Source organism: Polypterus senegalus, chromosome 1 (assembly GCF_016835505.1).
Source record: "Polypterus senegalus isolate Bchr_013 chromosome 1, ASM1683550v1, whole genome shotgun sequence".
NCBI classification, from domain to species: Eukaryota; Metazoa; Chordata; class Cladistia; order Polypteriformes; family Polypteridae; genus Polypterus; species Polypterus senegalus.
This window is the reverse complement of record NC_053154.1, coordinates 330,055,350-330,079,772: the sequence shown is the minus strand read 5'-3', so window position 1 is coordinate 330,079,772 and position 24,423 is coordinate 330,055,350. Positions and strand designations below refer to the sequence as shown.

The 24,423-nt window shown below is 41.4% G+C and overlaps 1 protein-coding gene across 1 annotated transcript in view; it reads right to left on the bottom strand.

Annotated features, from left to right (window-relative positions):
• LOC120517567 overlaps window positions 1-24,026 on the bottom strand; it is a 92,378-nt gene extending 68,352 nt beyond the window's left edge. The window contains exons 1-7 of the mRNA XM_039740006.1: window positions 23,825-24,026; window positions 16,114-16,227; window positions 14,500-14,646; window positions 11,386-11,493; window positions 9,671-9,802; window positions 8,736-8,855; window positions 7,899-8,045 (exon numbers count right to left, since the gene is read on the bottom strand). Coding sequence (XP_039595940.1) covers window positions 7,899-8,045; window positions 8,736-8,855; window positions 9,671-9,802; window positions 11,386-11,493; window positions 14,500-14,646; window positions 16,114-16,227; window positions 23,825-23,867 — 811 coding nt within the window. The 5' untranslated portion in view covers window positions 23,868-24,026. The remainder of the gene's footprint in view (window positions 1-7,898; window positions 8,046-8,735; window positions 8,856-9,670; window positions 9,803-11,385; window positions 11,494-14,499; window positions 14,647-16,113; window positions 16,228-23,824) is intronic.
• Between the last annotated feature and the right edge of the window lie 397 nt (window positions 24,027-24,423).

Here is a 24,423-nt window from a genome sequence, read left to right as displayed (position 1 = left end):
ATGGCAGCAAAACTGCCTGGTTGACTGATTAGAGCACCATCCAGGCCGCAGTCATGTGATCTTAAATCACAGGCTGTTGTTTATCCCACCTGTTACTATCCTGAAGCTGTTACCCATAATCCCTGTTGTGGGGCATCCAGTAAATTTAGTCTTGATGCAAACCTTAAATTACCTGATAACCAAAAAAGTAAAGTGTATAATTAGACCAAGAGATAAAACCAGACCCTCCACCAGGGGCATCTGTAATAGAAATTTACTTCAAATTAAAACAAAAAATATATCAACAGTTAAGAAAGACGTATGCAATTTTAAATGCTGTTTATTGAACATTCGCTCTCTTGACAGTAAAGCTGTTTTGGTAAATGATATTACAGTGATCCCTCGCTATATCGCGCTTCGACTTTTGCGGCTTCACTCCATCGAGGATTTTAAATGTAAGCTTATCTAAATGTATATCACGGATTTTTCACTGGTTCACGGATTTCTGCGGACAATACAATTTATGGTACATGCTTCCTCAGTTTGTTTGCCCAGTTGATTTCATACAAGGGACGCTATTGGCGGAGGGCTGAAAAGCCACCCAATCAGAGCACGTATTACGTATTAAATAAAACTCCTCAATGATATACGATATGCTTCCTGCGCGGTGCTTCGTACACTTAAAAGCTCTAACAACACGTATAGATTTTTCATTGTTTGCTTTTCTCTGTCTCTCTCACTCTCTCTGACATTCTCGGCTCCCGACGGAGGGGCTGTTTGCACAGTGGCTGTTTGCTTAGAAGATACGGATGCTCCTGTAAAAAATGCTGAAAGGCTACCTTCACATTGATCCCTTCTTTGCGGCCGCTTTATCGCGGTGCTTGCATATTTAAAAGCCCAACAGCCCTATTGATTTTTGATTGTTTACTTTTCTCACTCTCTCTGACATTCTCTGCCCCTGATGCGCGCTCCTTTGAAGAGGAAGATATGTTTCCATTCTTTTAATTGTGAGAAAGAACTGTCATCTTTGTCTTGTCATGGAGCACAGTTTAAACATTTGACTAAAGGGTGTTATTTCATGTCTAGAGGGCTCTAATAATGTTAAAAAACGTATTTAGAGGGTCGTAAACAGGTTTTCTATGCTCTAACTGTGAAAATATTAGATTTATAAATAAAGAATCCTACTTCGTGGAAATACATTTATCGTGGTAGAGTCTGGAATGGATTAACTGTGATAAACGAGGGTTTACTGTATAACTGTGCGGAGAATATTTATAAACAGTGTGGGAGAGTTTCTAAGGGCTTAAAAAATATAAAAATAACCATACAAACATATGGTTTCTACTTCGCGGATTTTCACCTATCGACGAGGGATTACTGTACATTAAGTACAAAATCTGATCTGTGTCATCTCACTAAAACCTGGCTTAGTAAATGTGACACTGTCCCCCTAGCTGAGGTGTCACCAGATGGATACTCATTGCTTCATAAGTCTAGAGATTCTGGTCGAGGGGGAGGCCTTGGAATAATTAAGTGTAAAAAAATGCAAATCACGTCTAAAAATGTAGGCGACATTACATTCTTTGAGGTATTCATTTTAAATATTAAAACAGATTCCAACACAATTATAGGGCTAATCTACAGACCACTAGGGCCATATTCATTGTTCATGACTGAATTTAGCAACCTTTTATCTGACTTGGCTATAAATTATGATCACGTAGTACTGATGGGGGATTTTAATATACACATTGATGTGGAAACTGACACTTTTAGCAAATATTTTACTAATTTGTTAAATTCAGTAGGATTTTGTCAGATTGTCAAAGGTCCAACTAATAATCATAACCACACATTAGATTTAAATACAACTTACAAAGTTGAAATTAAAAATTTAAATATTACTCCATTAAATGAAGTTATTTCCGATTACTACTTAATTACATTTGATTTAGTTCTGCCCTTGCCAACGTACACTCAGATTAAAACAAAAACAGTGTGTCATCTAGATTTTAATTCTGCTTCAAAATTTATAGATACTTTGAGTGGAGTCGAGTCGAGTGTAATTGTGGAAAACCATTTAGATCAGTTACCATTGAATGTAAAATGTGGAAAATGATTTAGATCAGCTAACATCACATTATAATGTGACCTTGAGAGATGCTCTGGACACAGTGGCTTCCCTTAAAACAAAAGTGATCAAAGCACATAGAAACTCTCTGGTTTAATGAAAACACTCGAGCTCTTAAATTAGAGTGTTGAAAACTGGAGCGCAGATGGAGAACAACAAAGCTACATGTCTTTCAAATTGCATGGACAGAGAGTGTTAAAAATATAAAAAAGCTCTCTTTAAAGCTCGCTCAGAATACTATTCTACATTAATAGATAGCAATAATAAAAATCCTCAGGTACTGTTTAGAACAGTTGCTAAATTAACAAATGGGAATTCAGATCTACAGTGCAAAATACCAACAAATATTAGCAGTACAGACTTTATGAACTTCTTCAATAAGATTCCAGGTCTCAGCATGACAGTACAAAGCCGTATACTAGCTTAGCAGACCCTGCCTCGCATTGCATTCAGCACTTTTAATCTGTACAGTGCAAAATACCAACAAATATTAGCAGTACAGACTTTATGAACTTCTTCAATGAGAAAATTAAAAATATAAGATCCCAGATCTCAGCATGACAGTACAAGCCGTATACTAGCTTAGCAGACCCTGCCTCGCATTGCATTCAGCACTTTTTAATCCTGTAACTGAGCAGGAAGTCTTAACTTAATTTATAAAATGAAACCCACTAGGGCGGCATGGTGGCGCAGTGGGTAGCACTGCTGCCTCGCAGTTAGGAGACCCAGTTTGCTTCCCGGGTCCTCACTGCGTACAGTTTGCATGTTCTCCCCGTGTCTGCGTGGGTTTCCTCCGGGTACTCCGGTTTCTTCCCACAGTCCAAAGACATGCAGGTTAGGTGCATGGGCGACTCTAAATTGTCCCTAATGTGTGCTTGGTGTGTGTGTGCACTCCCTGCGGTTGGCTGGTGCCTTGCCCAGGGTTTGTTTCCTGCCCTGCACCCTGTTTTGGCTGGGATTGGCTCCAGCAGACCCACGTGACCCTGTAGTTAGGATATAGCGGATTGGATAATGGATGGATGGATGAAACCCACTACTTGTTCCCTAGATCCAGTGCCAAAAAAACTAGTAAAAAGTGCAATGGATGTTCTAGCAGCGCCTATTCTAAACATTATCAATAGTTCATTATTGCATGGCACAGTACATTAGAACATTAGAGCACTCTAGACGAGAACAGGCCATTCAGCCCAACAAAGCTCGCCAGTCCTATCCACTTATTTCTTCCAAAATAACATCAAGTCGAGTTTTAAAAGTCCCTCAGGTCCTCCTGTCCACCACACTACTTGGTCGCTTATTCCAAGTGTCTATCGTTCTTTGTGTAAAGAAAAACTTCCTAATGTTTGTGTGAAATTTACCCTTAACAGGTTTCCAGCTGTGTCCCCGTGTTCTTGATAACCTCATTTTAAAATACAAGTCTTGATCCACTGGACTAATGCTCTTCATAATTGTAAACACTTCAGTCAGGTCTTCTCTTAATCTTCTTTTGCTTAAACTGTAAAGGCTCAGCTCTTTTAATCTTTCCTCATAACTCAACCCCTGTAGCCCTGTAGCCCTGGAATCAGCCTATGTCCTTTTTGTAGCCTGGAGACCAAAACTGCACACAGTACTGATGAGGCCTCACCAGTGCATTATAAACGTTGAGTCCTGTGACTTGTATGTATATAACGGACAGTCTGTTGCCTTTTTGGCTTCTGAACACTGTGTGACAGTCGATAGCTTAGAATCCACTATGACTCCTAAATCCTTCTCATAAGGTGCACTCTTGATTTTCTGACTGCCCATTGTGTATTCAAACCTAATATTTTTACTTCCTATGTGTAATACAGTGGTGTGAAAAACTATTTGCCCCCATCCTGATTTCTTATTCTTTTGCATGTTTGTCACACAAAATGTTTCTGATCATCAAACACATTTAACCATTAGTCAAATATAACACAAGTAAACACAAAATGCAGTTTTTAAATGATGGTTTTTATTATTTAGGGAGAAAACAAAAATCCAAACCTACATGGCCCTGTGTGAAAAAGTAATTGCCCCCTGAACCTAATAACTGGTTGGGCCACCCTTAGCAGCAATAACTGCAATCAAGCGTTTGCGATAACTTGCAATGAGTCTTTTACAGTGCTCTGGAGGAATTTTGGCCCACTCATCTTTGCAGAATTGTTGTAATTCAGCTTTATTTCAGGGTTTTCTAGCATGAACCACCTTTTTTAAGTCATGCCATAGCATCTCAATTGGATTCAGGTCAGGACTTTGACTAGGCCACTCCAAAGTCTTCATTTTGTTTTTCTTCAGCCATTCAGAGGTGGATTTGCTGGTGTGTTTTGGGTCATTGTCCTGTTGCAGCACCCAAGATCGCTTCAGCTTGAGTTGACGAACAGATGGCGGACATTCTCCTTCAGGATTTTTTGGTAGACAGTAGAATTCATGGTTCCATCGATCACAGCAAGCCTTCCAGGTCCTGAAGCAGCAAAACAACCCCAGACCATCAAACTACCACCACCATATTTTACTGTTGGTATGATGTTCTTTTTCTGAAATGCTGTGTTCCTTTTACGCCAGATGTAACGGGACATTTGCCTTCCAAAAGTTCAACTTTTGTCTCATCAGTCCACAAGGTATTTTCCCAAAAGTCTTGGCAATCATTGAGATGTTTTTAGCAAAATTGAGACGAGCCCTAATGTTCTTTTTGCTTAACAGTGGTTTGCGTCTTGGAAATCTGCCATGCAGGCCGTTTTTGCCCAGTCTGTTTCTTATGGTGGAGTCGTGAACACTGACCTTAATTGAGGCAAGTGAGGCCTGCAGTTCTTTAGACGTTGTCCTGGGGTCTTTTGTGACCTCTCAGATGAGTCGTCTCTGCGCTCCTGGGGTAATTTTGGTCAGCCGGCCACTCCTGGGAAGGTTCACCACTGTTCCATGTTTTTGCCATTTGTGGATAATGGCTCTCACTGTGGTTCGCTGGAGTCCCAAAGCTTTAGAAATGGCTTTATAACCTTTACCAGACTGAGAGATCTCAATTACTTCTGTTCTCATTTGTTCCTGAATTTCTTTGGATCTTGGCATGATGTCTAGCTTTTGAGGTGCTTTTGGTCTACTTCTCTGTGTCAGGCAGCTCCTATTGAAGTGATTTCTTGATTAAAACAGGTGTGGCAGTAATCAGGCCTGGGGGTGGCTACGGAAATTGAACTCAGGTGTGATACACCACAGGTAGGTGATTTTTGAACAAGGGGGCAATTACTTTTTCACACAGGGCCATGTAGGTTTGGATTTTTTTTTCTCCCTAAATAATAAAAACCATCATTTAAAAACTGCATTTTGTGTCTACTTGTGTTATATTTGACTAATGGTTAAATGTGTTTGATGATCAGAAACATTTTGTGTGACAAACATGCAAAGGAATAAGAAATCAGGAAGGGGGCAAATAGTTTTTCACACCACTGTACTTTACATTTACTGACATTAAATTTCATCTGCCACAAATCTGCCCAAGCCTGTCTGCTATCCAAGTCCTTCTGTGATGATATAATGGATTCCAAATTATCTGCTAATCCATCTATCTTGGTATCATCTGCAAACTTCACCATCTTGTTACTTATATTCGTATCTAAATCATTTATAGATATTAAAAATAGCAGCGGCCCCTCACTGACCCCTGTGGTCACCACTCTTAACATCAGCCAGTTCTGATGAGGTTCCTTGCACCATCACCTTCTGCTTCCTGTGTCTGAGCCGATTCTGCACCCATCTAAAAACATCATCCTGAACTCCCACTTCTTTTAATTTGATGCTCACCCTCTCATGTGGCACCTTATGAAATGCTTTCTGAAAGTCCAGATAAATAATATCATAAGCTCCACTCTGATCGTATCCTTTTGTTGCCTCCTCGTAGAATTCCAGCATGTTAGTAAAACACGACCTCCCTCTTCTGACCCCATGCTGACTGTTCCTAATAACTCCATCTGTAAGGTTATCCCAGTTAATATTTGGATAATTAAAGCCCCCCATGACTATAATATCCCCCTGTAAACTTGCCTTTTTGATATTACTATAAAGATGTGTGTTGAAATTACTGTCTGAATTGGGTGGTCTCTAACACACTCCTACAATAAGACCTCTTTCTCTAATATTTTCCAGGCGAAGCCACATGTCCTCACTAAGATGGGGCTCATCATCCAACTGAAGATGACTTACATTTAAACTCTGCTTGTCATAAACAGCAACCCCACCTCCTTTTCTGTTCTGTCTGTCCTTCCTAATAATGTGTATCCCTGTATGTTACACTCATCTCCATCTTTGTTATTTAGCCAGGTTTCTGTTATTGCTATAATATCATAATTATGCTCTGCTACATACGACTCCAACTCACTTACCTTATTTTTGATACGTCTAGCATTAAGACAAACTATTTTAATGTGTTACTCCTTCTACAATTAAATGTTTGCTTAGAATTTACATTACTACACATTTTTATTTCTACACCATTGTTTGTTCTTCCATGTATAGATCTAAACCTGGCCTGTCCTAAACTCCCTGACCCCCCATTCCTCGACTAGCCTACACATACGCCTCCCCAACAATGTTCCCTATAAGGAACAAGGGCATGTGTGCAAAATATATTTTGTGTGATGTCACATATCCAGGAAACTGTGTAGCATGATGTCATCCATGTCACACTATTTAAGCCAAAGGCATGTATTAGATCTTTTCCATGTTTCTGCCTAAAAATCGGCTCCCCTCAGTGAGTGCTTTTCTTTATAACTATCTGGTTCAAGATTCTTCTCGAATTCTTGACCAGGTGTTTCAAAATGTTCAAATTTAGTTTACATTTTGGATTTAGTTACGTATGTATTTGTCTTTCCAGTTTTGACCCTCACTGGTATTCTTGGTTTACATTTTATCTCCTGGTCCTTTTTCTTTGTCCTTGTGCCCCACCATCTCTTCATCTCTGGCATTTCAGTCTCCACCATCATATTCAGAGTACTGTACTTAAAAAAGTAAACCTGTGTGCAGTTTGCTTGCTGTAAATATTCACTCAGTTTGTTCAATGACTAAAAGCACACACTTATCCATATATAGATTTTGGCAATCAAACAATTAAAGAATGTACTTTTTTAGTGTCCATTTCTGCAATAATAACCATTATATTTTAGTTGATTTAGGTATCGATGGATTTCAGTTGTTCCTCAAACAACAATAACATTGGCACTCCAGGATGCTCATTCCCTGTCAACCATTTAGCTTTAAAATCAGTTTCTTACGTCCTTCAGTGTCATTTTAAATAAAATTGCTTTCAATAGGAATTTAAGTGATCACAGTTTCTTTTACCACTAAATCTGGAGGATTTCGCAGTCATTTGCACGTCTTTTTCCTTTACGTGCTGGACTGTGAGTGACCTATCTTGATTTTCCTGCTCTGTTATGTCAGAGGTTTACATTAAAACTGATTGAAGGTGAAAGACGACATCAGAGCCATCAGACGCCTCACTGTACATTTTCAGGGTTCTACTGTAATTGTATAACTGAGCCTGGATAAGGTAAGAACGTTATGCCAAGTACAGAGGAGACAACTGAACTGTTATTCTTATAGATCAGCATTCAATGCATTAGCCACAAGACTGCAGAGTCCATCAAACTCAAGGGAGCTAAGATACAGAAAAGTGAATTACTCCATACCAAAAGTGATAACAACATCTGTAATACATTATGTCTGAGATCTTATTCATAAAAGAAAAGTTTGTGTATGATAAAGAAAACAGTAGAAACCTAAAAAATATTAAACATCAACTCACCAGTGAGTCTCTGTAAGTCACAGGTGCCTTGGCTGCAGCACGCTGAAATCTGAATTTGTTTGTAGTATCCATCAAAATATGAGTTGGTGTTGTTGCATGTGGCAGAACTTGTGCAGGTTGTGTAAAAATAGTGAAAAGGTGAAGTTTCTGAAAACAAGAAACAAAGAATTTCTTTTTGTTAAAAATATTAAGAAATAAACTATTGCTCTTTATGTCACATCTGCGTTTGCCTCATCAAGTAATTTACAGCAAGATCCCAAGTAAAGCAAATTCTTTCTGCAGAATGACTCTGATGACAGTTTTGCAGCACAAAGTGTCATGCTGGTTTGCACCACACACTGCTGCCTCACATTTCCAGTGCCCAAGATTTGAATCCTACTACCAGTCACTGCTTGTTTGGAGACAGCAGGCTCTCATTGTGTTCATTTTCTGCATCGTCAAGTTAATGAGCCATTCTAATTTGGCACCACATATACAGTAGATTTGCATGGGAATGGGCCTTGTGATCCACAGTTGCTTCCTCTTTACTGCCACATAATTCTGACTGCTAATTCCAGGTTATTTGTCACAATTAAACCAGTGGTCACTTTCTCAGTATTTTGATGGATGTAACTTGCAGAGAGATTCAATATGGACATCATCCCCAGTCCCCATTTAGAGCAACCTCAATTTTACATGATAGTCATTTGTAATATATACATTCAAAAAAGAAAGACAAAATTGAATTTAGACAAATTAAGCACAAGTTCAACAATTGTTGTTTTTCCTTTATAATTTGTAGAATCTTTCACAAGATTTTTTCTTTTTTCATGTGATTGAGGGACAAAGCTTACTTACGAGATTCTGAGTGATACACATTCGCTGTACATGTAAAGAATAAAGAGTTGCAAGATGGTGAACCTGATGGACATAACAGCAAGTTCTGAAGAGTACAATTGGAACACTGTATCGTTGTGTCTGAAAGAAAAATTAAAACGTCAAACACTGTTTGGCAGTTACAGTATGAACAATGTGCTACAGCAGCGGCCAGCAACCTAGTAACTCCTAGAGACATTCCAGAACCTTCATAAGCAAATTACTGACAGGACTGAGATGACTAATGGACCAGCAGGGACATCACATGTGACAATTTAGACATGAAACTGGTATGTGTGCTCCTGACATCTTTCAGTTGAATATAACCTGATTGTGGGCAATTCTATATTCAGAACCTTCATGAGATGAGATGAGATGAAATGCATTTGGCAGACCATGGCCTGCTGCAGCTGCTCTGTCACTGATTCCATTTTAAAATCTTTGTTATCCTGTATCCACTGCATGACATTGTTACCATGGCCTTCCTTTTCTACAAAAGATGTTTCAACGTGTTTCTTTTACCCCTAGACAGCTTCAATAATTCCAGGTGTCTGATTGTCTGCAATGGCACACGCTATTTGTTCAAATCCTTTGACATTTATATGGAAACACAAAATGCCATGACAGTGTTCACCATCATCATGCCACGGGCAAATAGTCCACCTAGGTTTGGATGCCAGGTAACTGACTGCCACCAACTGAAATGACATCCAGTCAGCGACGAATTAAATTATTTTGTGATATCCTAGAAATCATCACACAGAATTCCAGCTAGTGTTATTCACCTTCAACTAGAGGTCTACCTTCCATGAAACATCTTGTGAGCTACAAGTTCATCTTGAACCCCAGATCCCCTGACCCCATTAAGATGGCTGATAGCTTTATACTTTTTTATATCATAGAACAGATTCACTTACTCAGATTATTGCAGTAATTTCCTTGACAACAAGAAAACACATTGGAGCCAGAAAAGAGATATGGTGAGGCCAGCTGGGGGTTGTCACAGACACTCTTTGATAAACATCCCATAATGACATCTCTCCCTCCATCTTGGTAAAAAGAGTAAGTAGTCCATTGTTAGCAGACCTTCAGTTACATTTCAAAGTACATTTTAATTAACCTCCAGATGAATGTCACCACAGATAGCATCACTCAACCTGCCCTTTGTCCCCACACACAAGCCCTTTATCTTGTTTGAAGTACAAAAACCATTAAAATAGAAATCATTTGGTCTGTTCTACGAATGACTCAGATTAGGGTGTTTAATTTTTCCAAAGATGTGATTTTCACATGACTTTGCTTACGCCCCGAGTCTCAGTGATGTAAAAGATATATATGACAAATTTCAAGAAGATTGGATAATATTTAGGGGTTGCACACATGGATCACTTTAATTTCAAACTAGTGAAATTTCTAAAATTGAAGTGCTTTGTACTAATGGGCTTCTCATGTATTTCTTTCAAATATGCACTTAAAATTGTCCTCTTCGCTAAACAGTTGAATATTCCTCAACAAGAATTGAAAGGAATGAAACGGGTTGCACATTTTGTCAGCCTCATATATGTTCGCTTTTGGCACGAGGCAATTGTAAGTCGATGGGCTCCAAAGAATGATTTGGATATGCTACAGCTTCTGAGCACTTACCCAGATGCAGACGTCAAAAAAAGCGCTCTCACAGCTGCTAAGAGACACCTTTGGTATCTGTCAGAAACAAATGTAGGATTGGCTTTTTAGGACAAACGCATTACTCAGGCTGAAAAGGAAAATATGACTACAAATTTAGAAACCAAACCTGCAAAGAAAAAGGAAATGAAACGATTAGAGGCTAAAAACCTAGTTTTTGAAGGAAAAGACCTGAGCCATTTTGTTACTAATAAAACAAAGACGTTCTTTGAATTGTTTGGGATCCACGACGTGACAGAATACTGCAGTGATTCTCTAAGAAGCCATGTGAACCCTCTTAAGGTGGTCAATGATACCGCAGAAAGAGGAATTGCTCTGATGAAAAAGTTTAACAAATCGGTCAGGGACGAACAACAAAAACAATTCTTGTTGAGGGTAGTCAAGCATCACAGAAAAGTAGTCACCAAGCGAACAAAAGAAGGGATTGCATCATTCAAAGTTGATTAATATAACACATTTTGCATACTAATTATTAATCTTAGTGTCTAGTTTTAATATTATTTTAAGTTTGTGATTTCTAGTTTTCCTAATAAAAGTAAATAACATTGAAAAATCATGTTTTTTGCCTACTTTTACAAAACTGATCATAGTGTGCAACCTCTAAATATTATCAAATCTTCTTGAAATTTGGCATATATATCTTTTATATCACTGAGACACGGGGCGTAAGCAAAGCCTGCAAAAATTTTACATTTTATTTTTTGCCTTACAAAATGAAACACCCTAGTTCACATGGCAAAGTTAGAGGTCTTAGGATTGGACATAAACTTAGTGCAGGATTTGTGGTGCCAGTCAGTGGTGGTCTGAAGGTCACATGCTAATAATACTGGTGGGCAGTAACTGTGACAGGAAGTCAAGTGGCACATCCTACACCATGTCTGGCATGTGACAATCACACAAAGATTTTTGGTTTCCTCAGCTGTGGAGCAGAGACAGTCATTTTACTCACGTTGTGAGGCTGTGAAGCAGTGGTCCTCAGTCCCAGTGCACTGGACGGTGTGTGTGCAGTTTGGGAGAACACCAGCACAGCACACCAGGCCATTAGCAGACTTGTTAACTGGGAGAAAAGAGAAGAAAAGGAAAATGGGACTTTAGTTAGTCATCACAGCCACCCTTGACACCCTAAACACTTCCACATATTAAGTTAGAGTCACATCTACCAGCTGAGTGAACATGCCTCACACCCTTAGAGTGTCATGGAAGACCCTCTTACTGCTTGAAAACAAGTCTTAAATATCTGAAATATCACATGGAAGTGCCAACAAAGTCACCTGCTCTCTAAACTGGCTGGCAATAAACAAAACATCAAATTGGGCACACTGCCAACATGGAAATTTGAGGCTTCATTAAAAAAATTTATGAACAATGATAGGTGGAGAGCCGCACCTGGCATTTTAAAATGTCAGCAAGAGTCGGGGAAAAAAAAAATTACTCAAATGGCATCTCAGTTCACACCCAGAGCATGTTGCCATGGCAGCCCAAAATGTTTCTGATTCTTTAAGACACTTTCAGGGTAGTGCAGCTGTCCATACAGAAGAACTGTATAGCATGATGCACATAATCATATCATTTAGAATTGACATTTATATTTAATATAACTACTGTATACAATATCTAATCGTCCATTTTCTGCTGCTTATCCAGATTTGTGGAATGGGGACGGCAGTCTAAGCTATGATGCCCAGAGAACCCTTTTCCCTGCCACCTCCTCCAAATCGTCCAGGGGATGCCAAGGCATTCCCAGGTCAAGCAAAAGATCTAATCGTTCCAGTGTGTCCTGGGTCTTCCCTGGGGTCTCCTTACAGTTGGACATGCTGTGGTGTAGCGGGTCCACAGCTCAAGTTAAAAAGGCCACTTTTTAAATAGTCGCCACACTCGTGGCTTAGAGTTGGGTCATGGTAGTGTAGCCGAAGTGGCTTCCAGGGTGATTCGTGATGTGCTTAAGTGCACAGGTGAGGAGTCATCCGCATCCATAATTGTTGCCAGGAGCTGTCATACTTGATCCTCATCCCTGGATCATATAATAGAAGGGTGAGGTGGCTAGTGGGGAAAAAAAGATAGGAGAGAAGGATGGAGCTTAAGGGAGAGGAAGGCTGGAGATGTGGGCAGCTGGTAGGAGAGCCCCAGAGGAGTTTGGCCAACTCTCGGAAGGGGCAGATTGAAGCGGTCGCTATATCTGAGCAATCGGGAGCAGCTGGATTGACCGGCAGTGGAGACGACTGGCCATCTAAAGGAGCAGAATCGTGGAGGTTTTGGGCGTGTTGAGCCCCAGCATGAGCTCCCTGGCCGCTGGGGAAGAAACCCAAGTCTCGATCTGGCTGGAGCCCAACGTAGCCAGGGATCAGAGGGCTACCAGACCAGTATTGAAGGAGCTGCATATGCTGGTAGGGCGACTCCAATGTTGCGGGGTCCGGAAGTGTTAAAGAAGGGTGCACCGGGCTTTGTGTTTTAAAAGACTACTTACAGCCGTTTTTTTAACTTTGTTGTTTGTAAAAGGATTTCTTCATTGTGTTTTTAACCTCCACTAGTTCACTCATTTTATCGGATTATTTATTTTTGAAGCACTGCACTTTACTTGAATTTGGACACTTTGAGTTTATTGATTTTTAAAATAAGAGCACTTTGCACTTTTTGCACCTTCCCCTTGCTTGGTTGTGCCTCACTGTCCAGTTTATCAGTGACATTACCGATGGTATCGGGTTCAGAGTTCCCAGAAGGAAGATGGGAGCACGAAGTAGAACCCGCATTGTCACACATGCCTGAAACACCTCCCCAGGGAGTTGTACAGAAGGCATTGTAATCAGATTCTTGAACCACCTCAACTGGTTTCTTTCATGCAGAGAAGCAATGGCTCTTCTTTGACCTTCTCAAATGTCTATGCTTCTCATCCTCTCTCTAAGGCTGAGCTCAGACACGATGCGAAAGAAACTCATTTCTGCTGCTTGTATTTACGATCTAGTTCTTTTGGTCACTATTCAAAGCTAATGCACACATTGAGGGTAGAAATGTAGATTGACTGGTAAATGGAGAGCTTCGTCTTTCATCCCATTTCTCCTTTCACCACGACTCACCAGTACAATGCCCACATATCTGCTGACACTACTTTAATTCGACGTTGATCCTTGGCTCCCTTCTTCCCTCACTCGTGAACTGAGAACAATGACTATGGATTTGGAGGTGCTGATCTTCATCCTGGCTGCTTCACACTCAGCTGTAAATCACTCCAGTGTGTGTCAATGGTCACAATCTGATGAAACCAGTAGGACCACATCCACAAAAAGCAGAGCTGCGATTCTGTGGCCACCAAACTGGTCCCCCACTATTTGACTGCACCTACAAATTCTGTCCATAAATTTTTTTTAAGAGAATCGATGACAAAGGGCAGCCCTTGCAGAGTCCCACACCTACCAGAAACAAGTCAGACTTACTGCTAGCAATGTGAACCACACTTTCACACCAGCTGTACACGGATCAAATAGCCCAAAACAGCATGCCCAGTCCCAAAACCTGCACCCAAACACAGGACACCACAAAGGAAACAATCGTTTGCCTTTTCCAAGTCCACAAAAGATATGTAGCCTGGCTTGTCCGTCCTGTATCTGTATCTATCAAAAGCGCCTGACAACCCCGACTCCCTTATTTCACTGACCCAATGTCTTACTTGTGTTTCTGAGTGTGTACATCTCTGGTATAGTCAGGGGAGCCACCATCACAACGTGTTCTTACAGCTGGGCATTGTCATTTGTTTCAAACGTCTGGACTAAGGTTACACTCTTTTCTACTGTTAGTTTGTCTTAAGATCGCCTGGTAGCTTGCAGGCTACTGAAGGCTAGTGTGTTCTGTTCATCTTATGATCTTGCCGATTTGTTGTTTTCTGTCTTCCTTGTTGACCATTGAACCCAGAACTGACCCAACAGTATCTAAAATCTGCCTGGTGTGCACTTTTATACAACGAGCCACACAGTACGTAAGCTCTTCTCTGGACTCCTTAAATTATTAGGCAGCCACATAAAACATTTCATTGATACACCAGATGAGGCCCAACTCCTCTTTCTGCCCTTACCTGAAGGCTCGCCAGTATTGCAAAGATCCGAGCTGCAGCACTCTGATGATTTTGTCATGCTCTCGTATCCATTATTGAAAGAGAAAGACTCGTAGCACGTCTTTGAATCAGTGCACGACCTCCATATTGAAGAGCTGATGTTTCCAGCTAAAAAGACAAGAAGCACAGCAATGTGTTAAAGAAAGGACTAACATTTTCAAGCAAAGCGTTGTTCAAAAAGGTTTTCAGAATTAAAAAATAACCTTTTATCATCACTAAAGTGTAATACAATTTAGAATATAAACTGTCTTATTCTTTAAGTAACATAGCTAATGGCTGCCATAATTAAACTGTCATGCATGCTGCTCAGAGTCACTTTATACTCGGAGATGTAAACGTAATTGTGGTGTGAAAGCGAAACAAGTAACAAGCAGTTTGCCACTAGAGCACACTGGGAGTTGGATTCATAGGGTTAGGGTTAGGGAGGAAAGACAGTCTGGCTCTCCCCAATCACACAGTGCGGTATGAGAAGTCGGCAGAGAAACCAACTGCCGCTAGGGGAAGCTTCTCATAGGTACCTGCAGATCTTTGAGCGCTGGCCAGGGAACATTTGTGAAGGCTTAACTGGAAGGTTTGCAGCAGTCATTTTACAGGGGGCTTTAGAGATGGGAAGAAGCCACTGCTAAATGGGTGGACAAGAGAAGGACGCTAGAAGTGACCAAGTATAGGAGGGGTAATTAGGTTTTTGTTTTGTCAGTTCTTCTCTTTTTGGTTGTCATTTGGGTTCAAGAATGAACCACCAGTGCCCCCTATAGCCCACTGTGGTCAGGGCCTGTGTCAGAATGTTTCGGATGAATTCCCAGAAGGGATGCCAGAAATGGACACAGTCAAGAGGGCCTGTTAAATTATTTCAGTGACGTGAGTGTAATGGAAGGACAGTGAGAAAAGCACAACAAAGGTTTCTGCATCTCCCTCCCTTGTTACTGGCGGAAGCAGGGTGTGCTATTGAAGACCCTGCAGGGTAGAAGGGATAACAGTGAACAGATGACCGTAGGTCTTTGTGTCTCAGAGGACATATGAAATGACTGGAGAGGACTTAAAACAGACCAGTGACCATTAGTCCAATAAACACAGATTCAGGTGGAGAATGGACAAGGGTTCAGCTGGCAGCAAGGAAAAGAGAAGCACAAGAGTGAAGAATTAGGTAGAAAGAGCAGACAGGAAGAGGTGTCAAGGAGATCTGATTTATTCTCTTATTTTAGTACTTTGTTGTAAAAAACTTTTCATTTTCTATACAGCTAGCTCTTTGTATCTGTAAGATTCGCATGCACAGATTCAATCAACCGCAGAATAAAAATATTTTGTAAAACTCCAACAACCGAAACTTGAATTTGCCAAATGCCGAGCATTACGCTGAATCCATGCAAATGAAGTGATGTGTAGGCGTACTGTGCTGCAGACCCTGGCCTGCCTGATGGGTGACAACCTACCCTACAGCCACTACAAGATTTGTTTAGTGATGCAAAAAAGAGAAGAAGCAGCTTCCAATAAAAAAAAAAAATTCACCCCACATTTTGATGTACAACCTGGCTTATGTTCGTGTGGAGCTCACAGACCTCACGTCTTTGACTGTACCTAAATTCTGGCTTTGATGAACTGTTGTGCACGCTCGACTGTAGACAGGGCAGTTGACGATTTGACAAGAATCCCAGGAGTCTGATGAGCAGTCATTGCAGAGTAAACCTAAAACTAGAGAGAAAAAAGAATTTGAGTCATATATTTGCACCCAAGGAGATTCAATTCTCTGACACCATCCAGCACAAGAAGACAACAGGAGGCATCATCACAAAAAATGTATTATCAGACAGTGAATGCCTGTATCACATGGCATAGTCAAGACAATTAGCAGACAATGCAAATTAAATCAACTAGGACTTTAATGACGATTTGTGTCTGCAGATATGAGTGGGTGAATAAGGAAGATCAAAGATTAAAAGAAGATGTAGCATTGGGCACAGAGCAGGGGCACACCTGACGGTGTGAAGGTCATGATTTTCAAGTTATTTGAATGGTTCTCAAGATTAGGCCTGGCCACCCTGTAGCTGCAGGTCTTCATCTCAACCAGCTTCCGTTTTTAATTGGACTCAAATGTGAATGAAACAAGCTGTTTGTTCCCAGTTTATTTATTTTTTTAAATCAATCCTGAAATCGCAAACTGGACATCTAATCCATAAAGCTGGATGTCTGCTAGTCTAGTATGCAACACCACACTGTTGAAGCCACTGGCACCACATTTTGCACGTGTTTCACTCTAAAATTTCTCCCCTCTGGTGGACTTTATTTACTGGGCACACCTGCACTTTATTACTCAAGTGCCCTGGGGGACATTATTAGGACTTGGCACAGAAATGCAAAGTTACTTCCTGCAGTGGGTATATGAATACATGTCTAAATGTGCGTGTGTGTGGGTATAGATAATACACCTAAACTATTTTGCACAGTGGTACAAATCTTCATCAGGTACCTAAAAAATATTTTTCCATCCACTACCCATAGCTCATGACCATAGGTGAGGGTAGGAGCGTAGATCGACTGGTAAATTGAGAGCTTTGCCTTACTGCTCAGCTCCTTTTTCACCACGACAGACCGATGCAGAGCCCGCATCACTGTGGACGCCGCACCGATCCTCCTGTTGATCTCACGCTCCATTCTTCCCTCACTCGTGAACAAGACCCCGAGATACTTGAACTCCTCCACTTGGGGCAGGATCTCGAGAGGGCACTCCACCCTTTCCCTGCTGAGGACCATGCTCTCGGATTTGGAGGTGCTGATTCTCATCCCAGCAGCTGCGAACCGATCCAGAGAGAGGTGAAGATCACAGCCTGATGAAGCAAACAGGACAACATCATCTGCAAAAAGCAGTGACCCAATCCTGAGTCCACCAAACCGGACCCCTTCAACACCCTGGCTGTGCCTAGAAATTCTGTCCATAAAAGTTATGAACACAATCGGTGACAAAGGGCAGCCCTGGCGGAGTCCAACTCTCACTGGAAACGGGGTCGACTTACTGCCGGCAATGCGGACCAAGCTCTGACACCGGTTGTACAGGGACCGAACAGCTCTTATCAGGGGGTCCGGTACCCCACACCCGGAGCACCCCGCACAGGATTCCCCGAGGGACACGGTCGAACGCCTTTTCCAAGTCCACAAAACACATGTAGACCGGTTGGGCAAACTCCCATGCACCCTCCAGGGCTAAGGGTGAAGAGCTGGTCCACTGTTCCGTGACCAGGACGAAAACCACACTGTTCCTCCTGAATCCGAGGGACGACTATCCGATGGACCCTCCTCTCCAGAACCCACAAATAGACTTTTCCAGGGAGGCTGAGGAGTGTGATCCCTCTGTAGTTGGAACACACCCTCCGGTCCTCCTTTTTAAAGAGGGGGACCACCACCCGGTCTGCCAATCCAGAGGCACTGTCCCCGATGTCCATGCGATGTTGCAGAGACGTGTCAACCAAGACAGTCCTACAACATCCAGAGCCTTAAGGAACTCCGGGCGTATCTCATCCACCCCCAGGGCCCTGCCACCAAGGAGTTTTAAATACATTTTTGAATTTTCAAATTTTTGGTGCTATAATTTGGGGACATATTATAATTCCTGCACTTCACCTAGGAATGCAGAATGTATAGTTTGCAGTAAGGGACATTTCTTATATGGCGATTTATTTGGAAACAATAAAGGCAATGGTAGGAAATCTTTTTTTTTACTGCTTCAAAACTGTAAAACTGCTTTGGCTGTTAATGGCACGATACCCCTCTGTTTTGTGACACATTTCCTCCATTGTGCTGCCTCTCCACAGATGTCAACTCCTGTGAATGTGAATTTAAGATGGCCACATAGCTGGTGTTCTGGGGCTCCATCCATCCAGTTCTTGATGTCCAAATGAAGGTCAAGCATTGCAGTTTCAGAATTTATACATCTGTTGAAATGCAAATTCCAAGCACATTTTCACTAAATAATGCACTTTAAATGTTATTTTTTTTTTCAGAAGTGTTGGACTAGACTTCCAAACAACATTAAGACATCACAGAATGTACTGTATGTCCACAGTTATGAAACGCTGGCAGCCAATTTGTAAAGATGGCACAAAGCAGTGCGTCTCTGCTCCAATTTATGAAGACTGATTTAATGAACAAGTTTAATGAAGAGACGCTGAGGTGTTGCATGCCCTTCAAGCTTATCTGCATTTCTCCTTCTATTGTTCACTTACTCAAATTAAGGCTGAACTTTTGCTTTTTTGTTTGTAATGTGGTGATCTGTTTTGTGTGACATTAGGCAATTATTCAGCTTTTTAACTGTAATGTGAAATACTCAAACCATGTCATGTTCAGACTGTCTGCCAGAAATTTTGCACCCGCAAAAGCAACTCCTTCTGTTCTTTTCTCAGCAGCTTCAAGGTGATAAACCAGCATGTTCACATTCTTTTGATTCTTAACAGATTTCAGCTGGTGGCGATTTACAGTGAAATAAAGATAAAAAGTTCAGGTGGAGGTTCATTTTGTCCTGAGGTGAAACGAAACAAAAGGCTGCAGTCACATGCGAGTGTCCCAGAAGACCGATGTGCCTGCCCCGAAACAACCAAGAGGTCTAGCTGGCTGCCTTTTTGGCTCACTCTGCATATAAAGCACCTTGTAAATCAGCCTCAGCCCCGATCTTGTGCTCCCCTCATTTTGATTGAAAGGCTGTCAAGTTTCATTCACCCTTCACAATTTTCTTCTTATGATCAGGTGACCTTGTGTTATATTCCTGCACCACATGAAAAAAGAGACTGGACACCTCTACTGGACATTCTAACTCAGAAAAAATGTCCAGTTATTTACAATCGCAATATAAGAATGAGCTGACCTGGTCACTCAATAAGGTTGACCTGCCGCTGTTTGTGTTGGCGCACGTGTGGAGTTCAAAACCCAGCAAGCATCCTTCTGTGGCCCCTGCGTTCATTTTAAAGCAACTGCTACCATCCACCCAGCTACTTGCATTCACAATTTTCGAAAACTTTGACTGCGTCTCCTCTTGAACTTTAAAGATTCCGCCTGTTCCATCTGTCCTCATCACTGCAGCCCTACGGTCCTTGCATTTGTGTAGTGGACTGAATGAGAAAAAGGCAATAAAACTTTTAATGAAAACGACCAAGTGATGAGACAAAGTCCGTTATTCAAGCTTTAACTGAAACATCTCTTATGTCAAGTTTAAAAGTTTATTTCAAAAGTGTAGATCTTAGGACAAAAAAAAATAAGTTCTTAAACTTGGGAAAAATAACAATAAATAAAATCAAACACCAACATTAAGCTTTATCCAATCATGGATTATTTAAAAATGCTCTTGCCAACCGTCACTCCACTGATGTCATACATCACACGTCCTGGGTGGATTTTCAGAACAACGCTGAACAGTAACACTGTGAAGGACGATGCATTTCATTTTTTGGTTCATTTCATATTAAGTTCCTATGCTTTGTGAAATTCCGTTTGGGGTTTTTGAAGAAAAATAATTCAGTTCTCGTGTTTGTTCCTGGCATTGCCATGTAGTTTAGATTTTTATCGATTTTTTTTAATCATTTCCATCGCTATTTCAGTGATTAACCCCCAAAGCCACCGTTAGGGGTAGAGTCATTGAGGTCATCATCCTAATGGGTCCAAAGGTTCTCCTGATGCACAAGGTCACCATCTAAGTTGGCTAACCCATAAACCCTTTTTCTGTTCTTGTTCTGCTTTTTCCTACTTTGATCTAATGGTAGTTCTCATTGCTTTCCACATTTTTGACTTTGACATTGTCTCACAAATTGACTTTATTGTTACTATGTGCACTCGATCTCTCAGCTTTGACCCTTTCTTTCATTTCCAACCTAGGTCAGTCTCCCAGTCTCGCTCGTTATGGGTTTGCTATCTAGTATAGATGTTTCCCAGCCTTTTTTCTGGAGTGGCACTCTTTTTGTAACCAAAGACATTTCAAGGCATGTAGGACCTACTAAACACATCTACTAACCACAAACACATTATCATCTCCGAGATCAGCATTCACAGATATGGCAGTTAGTGAGCACTTTGGTGGCATCTCCCAGCTGCTTCATCCTTTAGCCCACACCAGTCTGCCCCGAGTCAACTCGTATGCCCACTCTCTACCAGCCCTGTAAGTCTCACTGGTGACCACACACCAGGCAAATGGACTCTAGCTGCCTGTAGATGTGTCTGAAGTGCTCCAAGTGCTGTGTCTGCAACATGGCCGTCGTGGAGCTTCTCCAGGTAGTCCTGTCCTCCTCAGACAAGTCTCAGCCACCTGAGGAACTTGTCCCTCTCAGGTTCGGACCAAGGTGTGCCACACTGTTATTTCCACAGCACACATGGGTTGCTCTCACATTATACCACGAACTGATGTCACAGTAAATAATAATGATAAAAAATAAAAATAAAACAAATATTCACAAAAAAACTGAACACCAGTATCAGAAACAAGTTGCTTTAGATAAAAATTATTTGAGAATTACCTTTTTCAAGATTCTTAAATCGTGACACCAACTGGTGTAGGCCTCAGTGAGCAGAACCTCGAAGTAATTCTCATCAGCTGCTACACTAATACATTGCAACACAAAAATGAAAATCAAACTGAGTGTCAAAGAAACAAGAAAACATGAAACAATAGCCAAATTAAACCCTACCCAGCAAGAGAGTAACATCGGCAGCAAAAACAAAGTTACCTGAGGACACCTCCCATGTCACTCACAATGTATTTAGTCATCACTCTTTTTGAGCACAAAGAAGTGGCAACAGCATGAAAACAACACAGCTTTTGAACCCTAAATGGATTTCTCCTGACCAGTGTCTATTCTCTAGTGCTTATCTTCAATAAAATGGTGTATTTCTGCATTAAGATACTAATATCCATCCATCCAACACTTAACTGAGCTCAGATAATCCAAGTATGAACTCTGGGGAGGGCACCACACCACCACAGGGCTTGAAACTGAAACAGTAGGAGCCGATACTCAGGCAGGTCCACACAGACACACAATGGTCAGGCCTGGGTTCAGATACTGTCTACAGGAGCTAATGGGCAGCAGAACTAAATAGTGAACCACGTGGGAGGCATCAAAAGTAAAGGTCAAACAAAGCAGAGTCCAACTGAATCCCATCAATGGAACTTAATAATGTCTGTCCATGAACTTGGACCACGTGATGGTGCAGTTGTTACAATGACACTAAGAATTGTCATTTAACTTTGGCAGCATAAATCAGGCCTGACTCTTCTGGAGTGACTGGATGTGAATATTTGGGCACCTACACTGAATAATCGCAATGTGAACAGCGACAGAAAAACCAGAAATATTGTGTCATCAGTGCTGATTTCTGTTCTGTAAGCCTGGGCTGTTCACAGAGGACCAGCACCTCATGCCCTTCAAAATGTTAAATTAATACTTAAATGCTCACATGAACACTGGGTTTCCACAAAGACACTTTGAAGAGTTCACTCAACACCAGTGATTTTGCTACTCCTGTCACTCCAGCCATTGTCAAAAACTCACACTGTTCGGGTGTCACCCACTGCACTCGGGTCCCAATCCAGGTGGTCTGGCGTGTGGTGGGTGTAGCAACGAGCTCTCAGTGCATGTTCCCAACCTCTCCTCCTCCTCCTCCTCCTCCTCTCTGTCAGTCATCACATTCAGCTCTTTGGTGTATTTTAACCATTTTAGAAGCAGGATGGTTCTTGTCTATTTGGATTCCACTGAAAAGGAATTTCCCTAAATACAAAACCTTCACTTTACATTCTGATGAGTTAAAATTAAATTCAAGATATCTAAAATGAGAATAATGAATTATTCTCTCTATCTCATGATACAGCAAACAAACAAGAGCGGTGGTGCTTTTAGAAAAAAAGAAAAAAGTGAGGAAAGAAGTATTAAAAAATGAAGAAGTATTATTGAAGTACATCAGTCGTGAAGAAACACAATTACTGCAGGTGAATAACTTTCCAAATTAAAGCCATCTTTAGGCATCTTCAATAGATGAAATGTCTGATGAACAAAAAAATGTTAACTTTGAAGAAATCGGTCTTTGGCCGAACAAAATCAACAACAACACAAGGAACTTACTGGTACGTCACGGTGCGTCTGTGGCTCAACATTCAGTTTCAAATATCGTAATATTTCTGTGAATTTTCCTCACAATTACTGCTAGAATTGTTAGCTGTGAGAGAAGTTTCTCCAAACTGAAAGTTATAAAAAAAAACTTAAGATCTTCAATGAGTATTTTGCTTTTAAGAAACCTTCCCATATTTTCCAAAGAGCAACAACTGACAAACAAAATCGTCTTCAATAATGTCATTGACGATTTTGCCAACATAAAGGCAAGAAAATTAGTACTGTAGATTTATTGTTTGAATAGTTGTGGATTGTCCATCCATCCATCATCCAACCCGCTATATCCTAACTACAGCGTCACGGGGGTCTGCTGAAGCCAATCCCAGCCAACACAGGGTGCAAGGCAGGAAACAAACCCCGGGCAGGGCGCCAGCCCACCGCAGGGCACACAATAGGGACAATGTAGAATCGTCACTGCACCTAACCTGCATGTCTATGGACTGTGGGAGGAAACCCACCCAGACATGGGGAGAACATGCAAACTCCACACAGGGAGGACCCGAGAAGTGAAGCCAGGTCTAGTTGTGGATTGTGTAGATTATAATTAAACAGTAACAGTAATTAAATTCTAATTGCAATTAGTACTTTGAAATGTTTGTCGTTTTCATTTTTTATATGTTATGTATTATTTTTTATTTTATAATTGGGTCTACAAACTCAAAGACAGTCCCTTGGCGACAAAACCTCTAGCTATGCTACTGGCTAAAGTCCGACAGTTTAGACATTTTCCAGATAGTCACAAACCCCTAAAAACGGCACATCTACAACACTAAACTGCCCTGATGGCCTTACGTGGCTCCTGGGGGACAAACGTCTTCCCACCTCTTTGAAAGATGCCCAGCCCGATGCCACTACATTTAAGGTCGCGATTCGTGCACGGTCCCCATCATGTCCGGGCAAGTCGGTTTATCAGTCCTCTTATTAAAACTTGAATCCACGCAGCAGTGCGTGAAGCTGATCTGAGCAACTGGACATAAATACTAACTCTTCAATTCGCACTTTTACAGCAAAACGTACGGCGGACTACGTAGGTGAACAAAGATAACACTAAGCAGCGCCACCGTGGATAGCGGACACCTTAACGAGCATCGCGCCTTCTTTAATTTCCGATTAATTCTAATACATGTTGAAAATGAAGCGCTCCTTACCTCCGGGCAACAGGGCACCGAGCAGTGCCAAGACGAGCCGCATTTTCAATTCTTCGCTGGCATCAGTTTGAGTCCTGTCGCTGATTTGTATCTGTCGCTGTCAAACTGAAAGTGTTCTCTTCTGTCGCGTCTCACCTGAGGCTCACCTGAAAGCGCGCACCCGACGGGCAGCTGCAACATTGGCTGAGCGGACCGGGGTGTGCTTAGCAGTGCAAGGGCGTCCAGTCCAGACCGAGTACCTGCGCCGATTGATGACGGAATAGCTGCTGAAAAAGGACGGGCGAGAAACGGTGTCGGTCACAGATTAGAAAGCGTCCGCTAGGCGATGAAGAATACCACCAGGATGATGCCAGTTTATGCTCATTGCTCTCCTGTCTCGATGGGACACTGCGTACTACTGACTATCTCATTGTATTCATGAAGCAACGGAAAACCCATCTGTTCTGTGAATATCTGTCTAATTGATTGGGAAAAATTGTCGTGATATTTTATACTGTTGGTTAATTTGTTGTTCGATTAAGATTAATTGCTTTAGACATAGTAAGCTTTGATTGTAAATTTATTAGTCATTACGTCTTTTCACTTGTGGAAACCAACTT